The sequence below is a fragment of the Alexandromys fortis genome, unplaced genomic scaffold, assembly GCF_014885135.2.
Source record: "Alexandromys fortis isolate MF-2015 unplaced genomic scaffold, M_Fortis_MF-2015_v1.1 scaffold_16, whole genome shotgun sequence".
Lineage (NCBI taxonomy): Eukaryota > Metazoa > Chordata > Mammalia > Rodentia > Cricetidae > Alexandromys > Alexandromys fortis.
The window spans coordinates 9780240-9802010 of NW_026067893.1; the positions used below are offsets into that span (position 1 = coordinate 9780240).

General features: G+C 40.3%; 1 protein-coding gene across 5 annotated transcripts in view; it reads left to right on the plus strand.

Annotated features, from left to right (window-relative positions):
• The window catches only part of Sorcs1 (sortilin related VPS10 domain containing receptor 1), a 486223-nt gene that overhangs the window by 349198 nt on the left and 115254 nt on the right, over nucleotides 1–21771 (plus strand). For all 5 annotated transcript variants that reach the window (XM_050145543.1, XM_050145559.1, XM_050145567.1 and 2 more), the window contains exons 6-7: nucleotides 3696–3760; nucleotides 20971–21089. In XM_050145543.1, the coding sequence (XP_050001500.1) occupies nucleotides 3696–3760; nucleotides 20971–21089 (184 nt within the window). The remainder of the gene's footprint in view (nucleotides 1–3695; nucleotides 3761–20970; nucleotides 21090–21771) is intronic.

Here is a 21771-nt window from a genome sequence, read left to right on the forward strand (position 1 = left end):
GCTTTTTCTGTAGCAGACAGGATTGCTTGCTTCCAAGGCAGTGTTTAGGGAGAGGTTCTGGGGATACACGATTCCTCCATTAAAATAAAGAAAAGGAAAGCAGTGATCTCCTTCCCCAGCAGCCTCCGTCTCCCTGCAGACCCCAGTTCCCTGCATTCTGTAAAAAACATTTCTCAATCGGAATAAGTAGGTGCTATCCAGTCACAGTGTTTTTTAATACTTGCTCTATAGTTATCTTCTTGAGGACATTTTGTGGCTCTGCAGCATTTATTAAGAACTATATTAAAGTGGGATAAACTCAGATAAAATGCCAGGAGAATGATAAACCAGTGACATTTCCAAGTTCCTGTGTGGAAAATGTCTACGAAGGCTGCACTGGGCTGGTGGTATTTCACAGGGCTGACACCACACTGCGAGGCTTCGTGGTGTATCACATCAGGCTAGATTTAGTTTTCTTTATAGCCTCAGCTCTGGTGAGCCTTGAGTTTCATGATGAAAGCTCTCAATGGGACCACCAACTTGAGATACCAGGAGCACGGAAGTACTAGGCTACTACAAACTTGGTCGTGGTTTTATCAGTAGAACGTTTCTAGAATGGCCAATAAGCTTTCTCTTCAGTTTCCTTCAAGGTCCATACAGAGGCAGGAGATGCCATTTTTCTATTTGAGTGATGATATATTTATTCTTATTATTCTCATTACTAACGATTGCACCCAGAGTTAAACGCATGCTAACCAAGTTGTATTATATATTGAATTTATTATTTTTTGACTATTGACATATGGAAACAAATAATTTTTATATATCATTTCTGTTAGTAGGCAACCATGATATCCAAAAGAGTTTATTATGCCCACATGGAATTTGGTTTCATGGGTGATTATTAACTTCCCTACTCATCTCTTCAAATAAAATGGAATGGCAGAAAAGGACAAAATCAGCATTACTTTCTGAGTCCCTGCTCTATAACAGGAGGATATGTGGGATAGGGTTCTCAGAATCTAGGACTTCAACAGCTACCAGACTTGGGCTCAGTCACCCATTACCTAACGTTCCTTATCGCTCACAACATTAACCAAGCTAGTCTGGATCCCGCTTGCCTTAGGCTTTCAAGAGGCTATGATGACAGGCCTGCACGACTAGCCAATCATGCCAGGAATTTGTGTGCGTGTTCCTGGAAATCTTATTTTTGCATTAAAAAAATTCTGAAGTATAAGTGTGGTTCTAGAAGTCTTGAAGACATGGTTGACCCTCTTACATGTCACCTAAAGTACGAAAATATGTTTACATTCTTCTGTAGCTGTGTCCCAGAAATGAAGTGAAGGGAGAGGAGGAGTGAGGGTGGGGGATTCCAGACAGATATCCCAGCACGGTCATAGGTCTGAAGAATTAGTTCATAAAGGAGAAAAATTCACATTAAACTGACAGACAAGGTAATTTGAACCTCCATTTTAACAATCCTGAACCACTGATCCTCATCATCCTGTATATTTTTGTCCCTCTCAATCACATGGCCTTGAGGCAGGGTCTCTTACTAACCCAGAAGCTTGCCCACGTAGCCCAGGCTGGCCTTACCACTAGGCTCCCTGCACCGCCTTTTCTCCTTGCCAATGTTGTGCATGTTTATGCATGTGAACCGAACCTAACTTTTTGCAGCGGTGATGGGAACTCAAATTCAGTTCTTTCTGTTTCAAAGCAAAGTCTCTTACCCACTGAGCCACTTTCTCAACCCCTCATTTTTTTTTTTATGCTTGTGGCTTGAAATCTTGTCTGGAGAATCGATCCGTGGATTTGGGCATGCTCTCAGTGTTGAGAGACAGAGAGCTATGCTTATGAACCAGAGTCGCCATAATATTTAACTAAAATGGAGGTGGAGGGTTCACCTTCTGCATGTGTTCAAGCTATTTCCACTGAAGCAAAATGTTCAAATTCATGTTACAAGTTACTTTGAGTGAAATGATAAAAGCTTTATTAGGAAATGTCTGCTTCCTGGGAGAAGAAAGCGGGAATTAATGTTTAGAGCATAGATTTTGAATTCCAGAGCATGTATCCATCAGAGAACTCTTACTGGCAGTGATTTTAATAGGTCCATAAGGAGCCTGCTTTTGTACAAATGAAGAACAGCTAAGCTAGTGAGGCCCCAGACTTTCTGAATTGTGAAAATGAATTCAAATAGAAAGAGTTCTGAGAATGCCCATAAGACATTGATTAATTCACTTCTTTCAAAGGATCTGCAGATCTTTGTACTTCCTCATTCTCCTTTTCCCTCCCTCTTTTAATAGCTTTTCCTTTTCTTCTTCCTTGTTCCCCATCCCTCACCATTTTTTTTCAATTCCACAATTTACAATTTTTCTGTCATAGGACAAGTAAATGGTTTAAAACAAAATTCCTCCAGTAGCTATTGTGTTCACCTATCTGTGTGTGTGTGTGTGGGGGGGGGGGGGCTATGCATGTATTTTTGCATCCCTGGGTTTTATGTATGAATGTAATTGGTGAGATTAACAGACTATTCTCACACTTGGGAAAACACACAAATAACTATTTATGAAAAATACAAGTCATATTTTAGAGAATTTGCATAAAACAAGTATTTGTTTATAGGAAATGCAATCATCGTTATAAGTTGGGTATACCTAGCAGAAGTGGCCTTTCAATTGTGTCTCTGAAAAGAGCCCGTGGGCTACGATGAAGCTGGAGCAGAACATTCTAAACTGCAAGCAGAACCCTTGAGAGGCTCACAGAGCACTGTGTAATGGATGTGGCACTTTAGGATTGGTAAAATGACTAAGTGTGTCTGATGAGGAGGCAGTGGGGTGAGAGGAGGCCCGCCATTTGCAGTCTGAGGCTCGCTGTTGTGTCCTGAACTGAGGTGCGCTTTTGAACTCTGCGTCTTCAAGGATGCTGGGTTGAATGGCTGCATACAGCAATACAGCATATGACTCTTTCCTTTATAGAAGTTGAACCAATTAAATTTCTTGGAATCCTGCTTAAAATGATGCACAAATGTACTTACTTATACTTAAGTGATTCTGTTCTATAAAAATTTGTGGATAAAGCATGATTGCCTGTCTTATTTATATAAGAGAATAATCCTTTCCATTCAGTATGGTCTCTGACAGGGTATAAAACAGGATTTCTTTTTACATCAATATATGGATTTGGGACATATTAGAATGTGAGGTGACTCTGCATTTTTTTTAATTGACATTGGTCCAACGCTGCTGAGAATGGTCACTCTGCTACAGGTGTTTTTGAACTGCTTGGGTCACATGATATACACAGAAGCTCACAAACTTTTGTAAATTTTAAGTGGCAAACTTTAATTCAATCAGTTTTCTCTGTGAATCTCTATGCAAGCCAACTGTCTAAAGCTGTATGCCTCACATCTTCCTGATGGGCCATCCAGGACCGCATGACGTCGGTAATGTGATAATAAGGGTGTGTGCATTCCATGGGTAGGACATACTTTGAAGTCTCAGCTAAAGGGCACATGGTATTCTTGCCAGAGTTCACCCTGGCTTTAGACAAATAAAAGATGCATTGTTATTTTTATTTCAAGTGGAAATTTCGTTGCCGCATGCCCAGGATTGTGGTCTGCTCAGAAACCTGTGGTTATTAACAGTCTGTGGTCTTCACTGAGACACCTGTGAAGTTATTAATGTCAAGTTATCTTTTCATGTTTCTCCATTTTATAGGTCTGTGATGGGGTCGAGCAAAGATCCAGACCTTGTGCATCTTGAGGCCAGGACCATAGATGGACGTAAGTAATTCAACTGTGCCCTGAAGTTCACGGTAGTATTGGTTCTGTCATTTGGTCCTCAACCAAGTCTACAGCCACAGTAGTAATCATCCAAGTCATATGGGGATGTAGACATTTCCTTGTGTCCAGAAATCTAGGATTTGCTTAATAATTTTTACAAACATATGGATTTTCATAGATTATGCACTGAGGGAGAATTCTAATACTCTGGATTCCCCTGGGACAGGGGGACGTGCATATGGAGACAGAGAACACCCTCAGAGTTACTCATTGCTATCCACCTTTTATATTTATCTACTGATGAATCAAAAGATTTATCTGACTTTTGTGTGTGAGGGCCTTGCTTTCGTGAATGTATGTGTGCCGTGTGTGAACCTGGTGCATATGGGGGTCAGAAGGAAGCATTGGATCGCCTGGAGAATGGTTGTTAACTATTGAACTGACTAGCTTTATGTCTTCTTGAAACAAGCTAGAGTCTTCAGAGAAGAGGGAGCCTCAATTGAGAAAATAGCTCCATAAGATCAGGCTGTGGCAAGCCTTAGGACATTTTTAATTAGTGATTTGGGGGGGGGTGTCATCCCATTATGGGTGCAGCCGTCCCTGGTCTGGTGGTCCTGGGATGTGTAAGAAAGCAGCCCGAACAAGTCATGAGGAGTGACCCAGTAAGCAGTGTCCTCCATGGCCTCTTCTTTAGCCTGCCTCCAGCTACCTGCTTTATATAAGTCCCTGCACTCACTGCTTTTGATGATGAGCTGTTATACGGAACTGTGAATGAAATAAACTCTTTCTTGACCATGTTATTCTTGGTTATGGCATTTCATCACAGCAGTAGCAGCCCAAACTGGACATATTGGTAGCAGGATGGTTGGGTATTTCTGTGACAGACTTTACCATGTTGTTTTGGGGGAGAATTATGGAAATACTTCGGAATTTGGGGCTAGAGATGCCGTTGAGTATTGAGAGCTCAGTAAGCTGTTCTATAGGATCATGGAAGATAAGATTGCTGAGAATAGTACAGATGATGAAGGCCTGGTTTGTGAAGTTTCACAGGGAAACAATGGCCTTGTCAGGCTTTTTCTGTGAAGAATCTGTGGTCAGCTGTAGCAAAAGAATTGGCCATGATTAAGAAGATATCAAAACCACTAAAGTAAAACCTTTGCTTTGTTGGGACAATGGATGCTGGTCAGCTGGGCCTGAAGAATCAGTTGTCATTAAGAAGAGACCAACATCCTTGTGTATTGGTGTAAATGAATTTAGACAGATTTTAATAATATATACAGCTTTAATGGGGAAATAGACCAACAAAACCACCAGTTCCTGCTGGATAACAGAAAAGCAGAGAGATGTGAGTTAACCTCAGATACTTGGACATTGAGTTATTTACACTGGTGGAATTTGGTTTTGCTTTACTCAGACTGTGACCGTGCCCTGGTTTTTCCCTCTTGAAGGAAGAATTTAACCTAATTTTTATTTTTACAGGGCCCTGCAGTTGAAAGCCTTTGTGCTTTTAAAGGTGATCTTGGATTTTTAAAAGAGATTAGATTATAATAAAGACACTGAAATTTGAAGTGTTTGAATTTGTAAAGACTGTCTGACTTTTAAAGTTACTTGCGTTTTATATTGTGATATTAATATTAATGTACCATATTGAGGGTAAATGAGAAATGAAAGGTTCTAATTGAAAGGTGATGTGTTTTATGGGCAGTTGACAAGGGATCAGGTGCACTGGTTAGTTTTACTTCAACTTGACACAAGCTGGAGTCATCAGAGAGGAAGGACCCTAAACTGAGAACATGTATTCATAAGATCAGGCTGTGGCAAGCCTGTAGGACATTTTCTTAGTGATTGATGTGGGAGGGCTCAGCTTATTGTGGGTGTATCTACCCTGGACACCATAGTGGTCTTGGGTTCTAGAAAAAAGCAGGCTGGGCAAGCTAGGAAGAACAAGCAAGTAAGCAACACCCCTCCATGGCCTCTGCATCAGCTCCTGCCCTATTTGAATTCCTGCCCTCACTGCTTTTCATGATGAACTATTACATGGAACCGTGAGTGGCATAAACCTTTTCCTCCCCATGTTGTTTTTCTTCATGGTGTTACAATACAGAAACAGTAACCCAAACTAAGACAGCTACAACGTTGGTTCCTGGAACCAAAACCAGGTCCCTTTCAAGAGCAAACAATGATCCATACCACTGAGCCTTGAGCCATCTTCACATCCGCAGCCCACCTTATCCACAAGCAAGTTTTTTTTAATGTATTTATTTCTTTATTAATTAATTAAAGATTTCTGTCTCTTCCCCACCGCCGCCTCCCCTTTCCCTCCCCCTCCCCGAGTCAAGTCCCCCTCCCTCGTCAGCCCAAAGAGCAATCAGAGTTCCCTGCAATGAGGGAAGTCCAAGGACCACCCACCTCCATCCAGGTCTAGTAAGGTGAGCATCCAAACTGCCTAGGCTACCACAAAACCAATAGNCCCCGAGTCAAGTCCCCCTCCCTCGTCAGCCCAAAGAGCAATCAGAGTTCCCTGCCCTGTGGGAAGTCCAAGGACTGCCCACCTCCATCCAGGTCTAGTAAGGTGAGCATCCTATGAGACAAACTCTCTCACTGTCCTGGTAGTGCTCAAGTAGACTCCCCACCTGGCCACAAAGCCTAGGATCTATCCACCACTCTTGGTCACAAAGCCTGGGATCTATCCACCCCTCCTGGCCACAAAGCCTGGGATCTATCTACCCCTCCTGGCCACAAAGCCTGGGATCTATCCACCCCTCCTGGCCACAAAGCCTGGGATCTATCCACCTTTCCCTCCTAGAACCAGGATTATAAGTCTGAAACTACCCATGCCCAACTTTTGCTAAAATGCGGGTTCTGGGGATCAAAGTCATGTCCTCATGCTTGCAAAGCAAGCTCCTGGCCAACTGAATTGTTTTCCTAGCCCTAAGTTCCTTATTTCTAAAGCTTATTTTCCTCAGTTCCCTCGTTTTGTCAGATAATACCTTTCTGTTCTGCTTAGGGATTCTCACAAAACACTTTGAAAGAAAGGGAAAATGAATTATCCCCTTGTGAGACTCATCACGAGCAGCAGGAGAAAGAAGTCACTAGACTAGATTGCCACCCTGTGGTAGATAGTACAAGCCCCTAGTAGACGTATTACAGGAAAGAGCATCAGTTAGCGAGGACATGCTTAGACATGCTACAGGGAAGAGCATCAGTGAGGACATGCTTAGACATGCTACAGGGAAGAGCTCCACTTAGCGAGGACATGCTTAGACATGCTACAGGGACAAGCATCAATTAGTGAGGATGTGGAGTGAGGTATATGAAGTCCACGAAAGAAAGTTGCAAATCCAGAATTCAAACCCATTTATAAAAATATCTCAAAATATCACTCATTATTTGTATCACCTCAAAAATACCATTTTTCATTTTCATATTTCATTTTTCCTGAATATTAAGAAAACCTATACTAATGGTTCTAAGTTAGCTTGATTGAGAAATGACTTTGTGGCACTTGCACCAGGTGTTTTATAGAATTTGCACAATAAGTCCTCCTGACAGTTTTTTAGACAGTGAGTTCCATTTCATAGATGAGAAAAATGAAACAAAAAGTTAGACGATATCTGTAGGATGTTTGGAGGATACACCGAGCACAGTAGGGTCTATTTGCAAAGTCCATTCAGATGAGGATAGGAAAGTCAGTATGTGTGAATCACTGTGCACAGTGACTTTTCTGTCCAACATTTAAGCTGCAACAATGTAAGTTTCCTTCACCTGCTCTGGATCCTCTGTTGACATACTATTACCATGCATCAGAGCACAAAACAAGTGGTAGAGGTGGATGGAATGAGGAAGGAAAAAGTGGTGTTTCAGCCAGTGGCTTAGCAGTATAGAGCTAGGTGGGAAAACTAAATTGAATGCTGGAAGAAAGAAGGTAGAGTCAAAGAGAAGCCATGAAGCCACCAGAGGGGAGAGGTGCAAACTGTCATTTGGAATCTTGCCGGTAGGCCGTGTGTCTCGTGGTAAAATATAAAATAAAATAAACGGGTTAACCAAAGATATAAGAGCTAGCTAGCAATATGCTTAAGTGATTGGCGAAGCAGTGATTTAAATAATAGAGTTTCTGTGTGATTATTTCAGGAGTCTGGGCAGCCGGGATATGAACAAGCTTTCTATGGCAACAGAAAAGGTCGTAGTAGAAAATTGTTGAGGGAGAAAAGACAGGTAGAAAGAAAGACTTCATATGTAAAAGATAGTGAAAATGGACCAAACAAGTACTACAAAGCAAACACATTTAGTCACATGCCCAGCACTAATCTAGAGGGTGAGCATCCTTTGTTCCTAGTATGTTCCTCAGAATTGGAACGACACTACCTCATTCCCCATAATACCTATCTCCCTCTCCTCGAACCTTATGTATGCAAAGGTAGAATATAACCGGACTTTGTAACCTCAAGCCAGAAAAGGAACTCACCCAGAAGCCACACAGCTTCCAGGAATATCATTTGAAATTTTCATGGCATGTTTCCTTCCTAGATATTTTACTTCCCAGTTGGAGCATACATACCTTCTTGGGCATGGTCAGTGGAAGAACAGAACTGAGTCCAAAACAGACCCTGCCTTACCCGTGTCTATCCAAGCAGGGTTGGTGTGTATGAGATGCCCAGCAGTGCAGCTGACCCAGAAGGCTTAGCAGTTGGAGCTTCTTTTTCTTTCATCTGGGCTTTCTCTCGGTGAGCTTTCTTTTTCCTTGCAGCAGGTGATATTATCTTGGACTCGAGGTTCAGGTTTATTATATGGCAGAGAGGGAAATCTTTTCCTGAGCAACAGCAGGGACCCAACTGCTCTAAAGATCTCATAGACTCCCCACTCCTCGGATGGTTGTTAGGAAAGTCTTAGAGTCCTCCTGTAGCTCAGCATAGCTTGGGGTCTGCCTATTGCCTGAACCTAGTCTCACCTTGTACCTTCCATAAGCCCTGACTGCAGGCTTTTGCGTTTGCTTCTAGCCGTTCAGATAGAACTTACCAGACTATATGTTTTGCCACAAAAAAAAAAAAAAAACTGATACTTGCTTTTCCTGTGCCCTGGATATCTTCATCTCCCCTCTGCTCTGAACAACTGAGCACAGTTAATCACTATGGATGGCTTAGCACAGTGGTAAAACATGTATTTATTTGGGAAGCCAGACTTAAACTCCCAATTTTAACCAGCATGTTTGATATTATCTAAGCACTTTTCTCCATCTCTTTGAAATTTTATACTCCACGTATATAATTGTGGAATCAATTGTCCTGCCCATCAGTCTGTGAGCTTTGTCAGAGCAGGGATCACATGTCTTTTCACGCTTCTGTCTCCAGCGCACACCGCCTCTGTGTACATTAGGAGTTTCCCAAGTCTATGCGAATGAATGGGTGTGCAGGCAAATGATTGTCAGGGTAGCTAGTTATCTTTTTCGCCTCACGTACTAGATTGCCTCAAAAAGTTGAAGCATTACCGTAGCTCAGACTTTGCCATTCGTGTGTGGCTCATCTAGGGATCTTATTAAGATGTGAACTCTGGTTCAGCAGGAGCCCGCGATTCTGCCACCTCAGTGACACCAGTGGTACTGGGCTGTGCAGAAATGTACTTCAGTAGCAAAGTCTCAGAGCCGAAAACTAATAAACAAAACACTACACGGAACTTCTGAGTTTGGGGGTGGGGGTAATGCTGTTTTCTGGTTTGTGGTTTCCTAGTCCATATAACCCTGTTACTTGGAAACAGCTAGGCCATCATGCATCCTTATCTACACATATGTGTTCTTACAGTTAACATTATCCCTGTGCTCATGGGGCATGGGGGAGCTCAAGGTCAGAATGCCACCCCAGGCTCCACCCTCACAAAGCATGGTATAGATCACTTCTAATTTATTTATCCTTTTTAACTTTTACCTTACGTTTTTTTTTCCCCCGCAAAGGCAGCATTTACAGAAACTACCCAAAAGTGAGAATGGCATTCAAATAATAAAGATATTCAGTAAAGGTATTGAATTTGAGAAGCTATTCCTGTCAAAACAAAACAGGAAAGAGAAATATCTACCAATTGAAATAAAAGATTGAAGCATAACATCTGACCTGCTTCAGTGAAAAAAATGAAATTAGATTTATTGATACTATGATCTTCCTAGCCCTCTCAGCCTTTCTGTTGCTTACTGCCGCCCACTCCTTCCCTCCCCCACTTCCTTTCTTCAGACAATCAGTAATTCTGGCTCCAGGTAATAGAAACAGAAGGGAAGACAGAAGGAAAGTCCAGAGTTCAGAGTAGCCAAGTAGAAAGCGCATTTATCAAAACCTGGCTGCCGGCGGGTCAGTTGCTTCAGAACTTCCAGCTTGTGTTGTCTTCACATCCCTTGTCTGAAATACCTCTTTGTTTTTTCACTGTACTATGGGAAACCCCAAAGTTAGCATTCCAGGTCATATATTCTGGGTTGTATCATATATTCCAAGGTAGCATATTTTTATACTTTAAAAAAGGAATTTATTTTTATTTTAATGTATTCAGAAATTTTGTCTCCAAGACATTGAGATGTTTGACACAGGAAAAATGTTTCGCTTGCCAATTTGGTTCATCTACATGAGGGTGGCCAATGCTTGTCTGGGTTGGTTAATCTGAGATTCACCTTGATGTCATGTCAGCTGACATTAGATTATAACTTAATTCAACTGTATTTCAACAGAGTCCATTTATGAAGGAGGATAAGTCCTGACAAGCTTCATTCTAGGACAGATACAGACATCAGTTACATCCTGAAGTGCACATGTTTGGAATTTACACATGTGACTGGGATGCTACTGTGTCCATTCCTCTCTGCCTTGGCAAGCTAACATGAAAAGAACGAGCGAAACTACAGTCTATCACACAAACGTCACTGGAAACCATGAATGTGTTCACTAAGCAGAGCTTCTCTTATTGGCCATCATGTTCAGCTGTGGACAAATTGACAGACCTGAGTCCAGGATGTAAAAGTTTGACTGTTTTAACCTTTCTATGAGTATGAGTGTGTATGTGTGTGTGTGTGTTTACCTTACATGTACCCAGAACAAGAAAAATCAAACAGAAAGAAAATCTATGTTCTATAATTACAGTGTATGTTTATGCATATAATATACATTGTGAGAAAGAAAGTGCTGGCCAGACCATTGTACTGAAAGTCATGTCGTATTTAATCCTTGTTCTCCATTTGAAACATAACTCAGAGCTTGAAATATTCAAGATTTACTGAGTGAATGAGTCGTGAAAAGTAAGTACCATTGTGCAGAAATATTGTCTTAAAAGAGAGTATGACTATGGGGTCTTTGAGCCCATGTGCATGAACATGAGCCCTCCAATAACTGTCTGAAGTTGAATGTCATATTTCATGACTATGATTTTGGCAGAAAGCAGCATACCATTTAATGTGTCACATGGCAGTGTACATGTATGCATAGTTAAGCACGTATGATAACCTGTCAGCACACACCATGTATGGAGAGCTCCAGAAACAAGTTTTGCCATCTTCTGTACACTGAATCCTCAGTCAGTAAATTGACTATTTCTGTCCTAGTGGTGATTCATGCCAATAGGAACAGAGGACAAGGGACAATTACTAGTCTCAGAGTTATTATGCATGGCTAAGTAACCTTGTAACAACTTTCTCAAGGACTAATCTCCTTCACTGGGGAAAACAGGCCTTGGTCCTTTAGTGGAGTGTGAAAATGACTATCCCCAAACTCCGTGAAATGAACCTCAAACTAGTTCATTCATTACAAATGGAGGTGAAATAAAATGAAACTCACAACTTGATTTCATTATTGAGCCCATTAATTCTGTCTTGGGTGGAGCCTGGAAATCTCTCGTATATTTCCTATCATTTACCATTGCAATCTTTTGTTCACATGGAAGGTTATGCATACTGGTGACTGGAAGGAATGAGACGGGGAGGCTTAAATGTCTTAACAAGGGATTCCAGAGCCTAGCCCTTCAGTTTGGTGGTATCCAAACCATCGAGTGTTGAGCTGGTTTCACTAGAAGCACAAACGACTTCTATTGCAACAATAGCAGAGATACGACAACGGAACTATAGTTGTCAGGATTCAGACGTTCGCAAGGTAAAATTCACCTAATGGCCATCAGTCTGATTGCTCACAAGTGATAGTCATCATGGGAAAATTAAAATGCAAGTTAATCATCTACTTTTTTAGCTTTTTAGGGAGGTCTTTCTTCAACTCAGAATCTAAATAGTTTTTTTTTTTTTTTTAGTTTTTTTTTTGTGCTTTTATCCTAGGATATGTAGATTTTACTTTATGTTGTTAGCTCAGTTTGAAATGTAAATGCCATTTCTGTAATTGCTTGTTCTCCCCCTCTGAATTCTGTGAAAACAGGGAATATGAGTTATGTGTGGGGAGACCAATGTTAAGTATATTCACAGACATACACTCCACTGGGCTACAATGAGTGTTGGTGAACAAAAAAAATGAAGTTTAGAAATCTCAACATATGTGTACGCTGGCCTTCAGTGACTTTATGGTTCATCATTACATGGAAACACCTTACATAATGAACTATAATCTAATAATCATTTTCTCAGTAGAAGATGGACCTTTGCCTATTTCAGACAATTCCAATGTGCACACATCTTCACTCTCTTTAGGTAGTAAGACTCATGTTTGGATAACAGCAACAACAAAAGGGTAGTTGCTTATTGTATATCTCTGAGCCAGAGAGACATGCATTTTAAATTCCTTAATATTGTTAGCTTATGTCCTGAAATGTATGCAGCCAGAGTCCTGAAATCAGCAGATCCCTGTGTTGTTCCTTTCGACTATTGGCAAACACGGATGCTGTGAATGAGTTTTTAAACATAGCCCAGCTGATGAGAAATAGAATACACCATGTTCTTATTGTTTAAATCTGTGTTCAATTTGGAGTTAGCAGAAGGATTTTTATTTGATCCACTTGGTGATTTTCATTTCTTCTTCAACAAGCTTAAAAAGATGACAATTCTCTGTAATATTTTAGAGATTATTAACACTTCATTTTTTTGGACAAAGTCTGATATGTATCTGTCTTACTACCCACATTCCACAATCAACAAACACTTGGTGTTATTGCTTCCCCTGGTGAGACTTTATGTATTTCCTCTTTTGGTCAGTTTATGAGTAGCATTAAAGGTGAAGCATTGGAGGGACTTCGAGGGCTCAGTTTGTACTGAGTTTATGATTGTGATAGGTTCCCACTATTTTCCAACAATTGAACAAATCCATCCTTACATTTCTTCCACTCTCAAATGGAGCATCAAGCTTTGAATAGGACAGAGGGGCTGGAATCAGTTACATTTCTTCTTGGTGGTGTCAGTTGGAGCCATATCCCATTGCAAGTGTCTAGAATTGAGGTACTTCTTCTTTGTAATAAAGCTGTCTGATGTAGTCTCCTAGAACCATCCCCTAAAACTTATCAGGAAGTTATGAAGTAAAGAAATGCAGGTCTCTCTTATACCACAGAGAATGCCTTATAATGACATTGCCCTAATAGGCTCAACTCTTACTGAATGCTTCATAGCCATTTTGCACAGCTTCCTCTGTCGCCTATGTGCCATTCATTTGCCAGGAGAGTACAGGAGCCCAGAGACTCTCAGAAAACCCATGCTCTAACTCGAGGCAGAGTCCTCCATTTCTGTTGAGACCTTAGAATCTCTCAGGGCACAGCAGCAGTCCATATGAATGTGTATGATCACTTCTAATGAGTGGAAAATTACAGGTTTTTTGACTCTAGCTTTCAGGAAGTCAGGATTATAAAGATCCTGGCAGGTCCACATGAATCTCTTATTATCCCGAACATTGGGGAGCAAGAGTAAAATCACCAGGCATTTTGTTTCTTGTTTATGTTGCCCTTAGCTTGTTTGCAGTCCATGGAGGTAGGTGCTGTTGTTATATCCTTCACTGTACTGGTAAGGGGAATAAGATTTACAACGATTAAATGCTTTTCCCATGATCACTATGCTAAGATTTAAGACCAGGTCTGGTTTATTCCTGATCTTATACTTATTTATCCAGCAAATATTGTTAGATTCTTTGCTGTGCCGAGTCCTGTCGTAAGTAGGAATGAGGAATGGAGGGATGTTGCAAAGGCCCTGCTCTCATAGGGGTTATCTTCTAGCTGGAACGACTAATTATAAATAATCTCATAATGCACTTATTTGAGAAATGTGTACACAGCTGTGTAAAAAGGCATAGCAGAGTAGAAGCATAGTCAGGTATCAGAGGAAGCTGACAAGGACGAAATCTTTGGTAAGGTGGCATCTGATATTGGAGCCAAAATATTACGAAAGTAAAGCATTTTGTGGTGTGGTGAAAGAGCGTTCCACACAGATGGACCAACAGACACAGACGACATGGAGATAGTGTGTGCCTGGTCAATGGCTAGCCTATCACGTGAAAGGGAAGTGTGTCTTTTTTCTTTGTGTAGTTCTTAATGGATTGGGCATCTACGATGTTCCAAGTGTGACATTTAGTATAGAGAGCAGTAACAACCCAATGGTACAAAGTGAAGAAATGGCTGATTGAATTTATTCACATCTCAGGAACTATTCCTTATACTATGTCTCTCCTAGAATTAATCTTATGACATGTGTATAAATACGTGTAAATATACTATACTCATTTCTCTAGTGAAACAAACAAACAAAAAAACAAAAAACAGGTTGTAGGAAAGAAGTCCTGGGAGCACTGAGTTTTCTCAGCAGGTAGGGACACTTGCCACCTAGATTAGTATCCTGAATTACATCCTCTGGAATCCCCAAGATAAAAGTGCAGAACTGACTCTTACAAGTTGTCATTTAAGCTCTGCACACAAACCCACACATACAAACTAAAAATGAAGTAAATATAGTGTAATTATAAAAAGAAAGAAGCTCTAAATATTTTCTTCTTTATCCATTAAACTGTTTTCACTGTTTCTGACTTCTCATTCTTTCTAATTTCTTTCTGGCTTTCCTTCCTTTTCTTTCCCTCTTGCTTCTTGCTCTTTCTCTCCCCCTCTTGTCCTCTCCTTCCTCCTGCTTTCTTTATAAGATTATGTGGAAAGTTTAATGAACAATGTATTTATCACGTTGTCAGTATTGAGTATGACCTATAAACATTACTCGGATCTGCTGAACTGGAGTCGTTCCTGATGTGGGCATTTGGTTGACCGGATGGCTAGCTGGTTCAGTGTACAAATGGACTGCTCTTCCTCAAGCATGGCCCATATTCTCTCTTGACTTTTTGATTTTGCCCAGAAATTATTGTTTTGGGGTATGATGATAGCTTATCTTTGTCACCTTGTCATGCTATCTTGCACATTTTATTGATCTTTTCTATAGCTATCCTTACCTGGAAAAGGTACTTTTACCCTCTTCACAATAGAACAAATTATAAATGAGTCTCTGTCTTCAGGACTTTAGACTGTGAAAGACATAAGTCCACAATTCTGTGTGATATTAAATTTAACAAATGCAGCATCCCAATCAACTCTGTCACACAGCAGAACATCTCTGCAGAGACATGAAGGTTGCAAGTTTCTTACATGTGGACCTGAATAACTCACAAGATATGCCCAGAATACTATTTTTCAAATGCTTTTATAAATTTTATGTATTTCCTTTGATGCTTATTATTTTAATAATCTCTTGTGTTCCTAGCTTTGTGCTTGGCAAAACTTTTATTACCCCAGAACATTCTCTGTTGTGTTCACAGCCTCTAGGTGCCAATAGACCATTAAAAAAGACACCATCTGATTAACACTGAATGTGTTGCAGTGATAGAAGATGTACATAGCAATTTCTAGGCCATTAGATTATTCTCCTACAATACAAGGAAAGGAAAAGGGAAAGGAAAATATTATAATTCACACTGGTCACAAATAAAAAATTTTTAAATAATAAAGAAGGACGATTTACAAGGACATCATGTCAAAGCAGAACATGTAAAAATAGATAATTACTGAGTAATGTCTCAACACATTCATGACTGATGTTCCCACTTTTGATGATAGCAGTGTTTAACTGGCACATAATACAAGGACAGAAGACCAATTGAAAATGCACAGGACAGCAGTGCACTACTGTGCATGTCTGTCTCTCTGGTGTGTGTGTGTGTGTGTGTGTGTGTGTGTGTGTGTGTGTGTGTAGTAAGGACATTTAAAATAAAGATTTTTAAAACAAGTAATAAAGCATCATCAAGTACACAAGGAAATTTACTATGTGGATATTTGGATTTTAAAGTTTGTTCTGCTTTAAAGATGAGAATTAACAGGAAATAGGAAAGCATATTGCAATGTTTGTCTGCATAGTTTAAAGTTCTGGTGATAGTTAATCTACTACAGTACTAAGACTATGGAAGTCCTTCATGCTGAATACATATTTTTTAAATACATATTTTTTAGTTTTAAATAACTAAAATGTATTTTAGTTTTTGTTCTGTCATTTACTCGCATATGAACTTGCACAAATTCCACTCCTAAATCTTGGTTTCTTCATCTTTAATAGAAAAAAAAGTGCTCTAGTTTTTGCGAAGTCTCTCGTGATCCACTTGGCACCGTTCTGATGCAGAGGAGAGGCTGCTCTGATGATTTTGGAGGTTAATGCTGCCATTGCTGTCATTGGAGACATTCCTAGCTCTGACTGAGCTTCCAGAAAAAGTCAGTTTAAGCCCAAGGAGAATTTGAATGGAGAAACAGGAGAAGAAAAGACAACTTAAGTCAGCAGATCTCTCTGAATGAACACAGGGTGTCTGCCCCCTGGGAGTAATCACGTTGTTCTGAAATACTAGAATTCTAAAGGCATGAGCTGCCCGGGACATCAGAAGTCTTAATTGTGTCTGGCACAAGTAGGAAAGAAACAAACAAAGACCTGTCAGACCTTAAAGTAAGAGTGAGATTTAACATTTATTTGGATTCTAAACTTCTAAAAGCCTGCCTCACAGACTATGTATGTACAGTAGATTAGGAAATGACCTCGCAGTAACAAGGCTTGTGGGTATAAAGCGAGGACTTTGGGGATCACTCAGGTGGAAGGAAAGACCACCTATACAGCAAGGCTCGTGTGTTGAGTGTAAAAGTGACTTCCATATTCCTATCCATGGTTATTGATTTTTCAGGCTAAGCCTGCTGACCACTATTTCACACTGCCCATGATATTTATATTTTACGTGAAATAAAAATCTGATTTTGCCTTTCTGAATTTGAATATCCAATTCTTCCACTACTTATTGAGGAGACCATCCTTTCTCTCTTGTCTAGACTTAGTTCCTTGGTTGAAAGTCATCAACCATGAGTGTGTGGTATTATCTCAGGCCTGTATTTTGTATCATCGTTTACTATAAGTATACCCAAATACAGTGTTTCTTTGGTTACAATGGTCAAGTAATAGGTTGCCTCTTGCTTTGCTCTATCTGTTCAACATTGCTTTGGCTAGCTGGGAAATTTCATGTTTCCATATGGAGGGAAATCAATGCCAACTGCAAGCAAACAAAATAGTAAATCCAACCCAAAAACTGAATGTGAAGCGAGAAACTGCCATAAAAACACAAATATGTTTTTTTTTTTTTTTTTTTTTAGCAGGTGGTGACCTCAGAAACAGTAGGCAATACTAATGATTAAAGAGAGAAGATTTGAATAACCAGTAAGCTCCTGCCACCTGAGCAAATTCACCAAGCATCAGACTAATGGGGAGAACCAGGATCTGTTTTGTCACAGATAGTCTAGAGGGATAGTGTCTGTTCCAGTGATATGGATTAGAGCTTCCTGGGGCTGAGAAGTCTACTTAGGTTTCCCAAGACAACAGCCCGTGGCCTGCACTTATCTTTCCATTCCTTGATGCAGAGCCTGGCTTCAAAAGGCAGCATCTCCTCTCTGTATTAGCACCGGTTTGCAATGGATGGGGAGCACATTATTCCAAACAGCTGCTGTTGCAGAGTGAGGAGCTTTGAAAAGAACAGTGCAGTATCCTAATTACCTGTGGCAAGAAAAACATCTGTGTAAGGGAGGTAATGAAATTAATTTTAACATCCAGCAGTTGCATACATTAATTGACATTAATTAATGCCAAATTACATGAGACTTCCTATGGAATCGCATCACACACTCACCAGAATAGAATATGGAAAGAGTTCATCATACGTAATGCTATTACAGCAAACCTCGAGGGGAATAAGAGTGATTGGTCCCTCGTTATGAACTGCAGCCAATTTCTTTCTGTTTCCATTAGAAGGAGAAAGGGAGCAAAATGAAAACTCCACAAGGCCAGCAGCTCAAAGCTGACGGTTTTGAGGTCACGTTCCTTAAGCTTGTAAATTTCACTTTTTAGCATCCTGAGCAGAAACAGAAGACGAATTTTGACTTTCCTCTTGTTACCTAGCTATATTATATTATAATTCCCGGCTCGAACATAGGCTCACTGTACAGGAAAATCAGAGTAATCAGAATGAGAAGGTGGGAGGAACCAGAATGTTCAGAGGTGTCTGTTGGAACTGCTTATCTCCCAAGCCCTCCGTCGTTCTCCACTCACCCCAGTGAGAAGTGCTGGATCAGCAATTTGACTTCCCAGTGTCCGATTCTTTCACTGACAGCCTTGTTATGACTGTTGACATCTCATGTATGTTTTATTCACAGTCCTGCTCAGGCTCACATAGATTGATNTATCTTTCCAAAAAGTGGATCCATACTATAATATTGTGCATCCTATTTTAGAAGTTTTTATTTGGAAATAACTTTAGGAAGACCGAAAAGTTACCAAAGTGATTCAGAATATGTGCACTCGACACAGTCTCATCTACTTTAAGCACTTTTATAACCAAGACCACAATGTACAGAGGTAGGGAAGCACTATTCTGTATCTCTGGTCCCACCCTTCACTTCTCTTTTACCGGTACTAGATCTGAATGCCCTGTGATAGATCAGCAATGTGAAGGGGATTAGGAAGACTCAGAGTGGTCTTAGATTTGGGGGGATTAGTCCTCATGTAGGAGCCTGTTAGTCATATAAGGAAGGGAGACACGACGAATGCAGCGTTGGCTTTCCCAGCAACTGGAAGAGGAGGGTGTGTGGCAGAGTATGTATATGCTGGCATGCTACTGGAGTGACAAAGGTCAGTCACTCGTCTTTTAAACAACCATCGTGTTTCTCAAATTAACACTATCCCTGGTGGGGGGACGGGGGAACAAACAAAAAAAATCAAGAAAATGATGACTAATAATAATCATTGAATTTTATATAGGTTTAAATTTCAAAACGTGTAGCAAATTTATTATTTAATTACATATTAATTAATTTTGTGTAGTAACTAATCCAGAAAATGGCTGATGTTGTGTTATCACTGCGTAATAGCTGAAGGAGGCAGGTTTTGAGATGATGAAGTGATTTTCTCGGAGCTATGCATCTGGTACATGACCACAGCTAGAACTGAAGCCCAGGTTTCATAGAAAGAAACCTTCTTTTCTTTTGTGTCCCCAGGCAACCTTTAAGAAATATGGATCCACTTAAAGGCTGCAAAATGGTCTAGAGGACTGTGAAACTGTGAGGTGAAGATTTTGTGCATTATAGAGATGGAAAAAGGAAAGTCTCAAAGATTGTTGTTAAGGAGAAAGATCTTAATTTGTGCAAAAAAAATGGAACTATGTGATGTCTAAAGAAAAGGAGGTGGAAAGGATATTTAAAGGTTTTTACTTTTGTTCAACGTTAGGTTTTACCAGTTCTCAGTGGGGTTTTAGACTGGATAGCTGGCCTGTGCTGGTACAAGGTCTTCTACTGAAGGAAGGTTTGAAGTAGAACTTTTGTTTCATCATTTACAGGTCTACTAGCAACTACATCAGTCAAGGGTCAGCTGGACCAAATGTGCATGCTGCCCCCTACTGACATAGGAGACGTTCTTGGGGAATTCTTTGCTAATTTTGAGAAGTCTTTTATGAACCCTTGGATCCAATTTAGCACAACGTTGCCCATCTCGACTTTCTGTCAATGATCAAGTTTTAATATTTCATTTAGGAAAAAAATGTCTGTAATTAAGCAGATGTAATTAAGGAGTATTCACATTTTTGCTTACAGTGTGCCAGGACTAGAATTAGGATTTAGGGGTATAACAGAGAGAAACATACACACACACACACACACACACACACACACACACACACCCCATGTCTTCATAAACACTATTTTATAATTGAAGCAGGGGAAGCAGGGAATAGAAGCAGATAGTGAGGTATCATTGGTATAGCATCTAAATTTTATTCATGGAAGGTCTTCAGAAGTAGATGGAGGCTGAATCGAGAAGCACATTGGTAACTTGGTGCAATTCTCCTTGAAGGAGAATGGGTAACTTGGTAACATTGGTAAAATTCTCTGGGAAGGAGGAAATGTAGGTAGAAAGTCTTTAACACCAGGAGGAAGTTGGGCAAACTTATAAACATAAATTAGGAGATTAGAAAACTCACGGGCAGAGTAAGAGAGATAGGTAACCAGGAGAGGAAAGTAGATATGGTAGCCAGAGGAGGGGCTGAATGTATTCCAGTGTGGTTTTATGTGGCATATTAAATGAATACTGGCATAAAAGGATTTTATAGATGCCAGAGCCTCTCTAATACAACATCCGTGAAGCAATAGAGAATGAACTGACCAGAGCCATCATTATGACTCTGTGTTTATTGGCCACTGTGCAGTCTCAGCTGAAAACTCGGGTTTCAATTTACTCACCTCTAAAATGAGAACAAAGGTTTTGAATTGGAGATGTTGCTATTGTGTTTCATTTCCAATCCACAAAGAAGCACCTTTATCTTATTAAGGATTATAGTATTCATTCAGCAGAATTTCCACCTGAGATTTTAAAATACTGCAGGCAAGTGTGCTTCCCTGCTTTTCAGTCAAAGATCAAAGTGTGGAGCTGAATTCAAATAAAGATGAAAATTTGGTTACAAAAATCACAATGTATTATGTCAGTTTTTGAAGATCCTTTCTTTTGTGTTTAGAAGGGAAAAGGTAAAGAAGAATTTTGTATGTAGGATTACAAGACTTGCTGGACATTCCAGGAGAGTGCGGTGCTGGTAGCCACATAATAAAATAACAAAGGCAATTTGAACAGTAGTGAGTACTTAGAGAGACTGAGACTTGGTTGAACACTTTATAATTTCAAGAGAAATGTACATTGCCTCTGAAGCTTCTGTCTTTGTCTTTTCCAGACTCGCAATACCTAACTTGTCGGATGCAAAACTGCACAGAAACCAACAGAAATAAGCCTTTCCCAGGCTACATTGACCCCGACTCCTTGATTGTTCAGGATGATTATGTGTTTGTTCAGGTAAGGAGACCCGACTTCTGCTCATTGGCTCAGGGCATTTCTAGTGTCTGTCTTGTTATAGCTCTTTCTGCATGCCTGCACACCCTCAGGGGGAAGGAAAAAATGGATCAGAAAGGGGGGCAAGAAGGACAGAGAGAGGAGAGAAGGTGGAAGAGGGGAGGAGGGAAGAGAGGGAAAAAGGGGTGGAAGGGAGGAGCGAGGCTCAAGGGCAATTTTTTAGCCTATTCTCTGTAGGAATTTGCCAAGCTGTCTAAAACGTGCTTTGACCCAGGAGTGATATACATTGCTATTTACCTGTGTCCACAAAGAAACTCCAGGCATGAAGTGAACTGAGACATTACATCCATTTCTCCTTATCAGCCCCCTCCTCAATACCACTTCAAAGAAAAGAATGTGAATGGGAAATTGTGTGGGAGATGGAGGTGGGACTGGCAAGAGGCCAACAAGGATAATCCCCTGGTATGGTCAGGAAACACTGTGGTTCCCAGGGAAACATGGAATGGCTAATTTCCTTCTCCTAATGGAATGAAAAACTATTTGGGAAGTGAGATTTCATGAGTAGTGACAGGAGACTGCAGTAACCATGCTCTGTTTCATTTAGCTCTTAAGAATTGTTTTGGTCTTGTTCAGTCAGTTCATCTAAAAATCATGTTATTACTTTATAGGGTAAGAATGGAAAAGG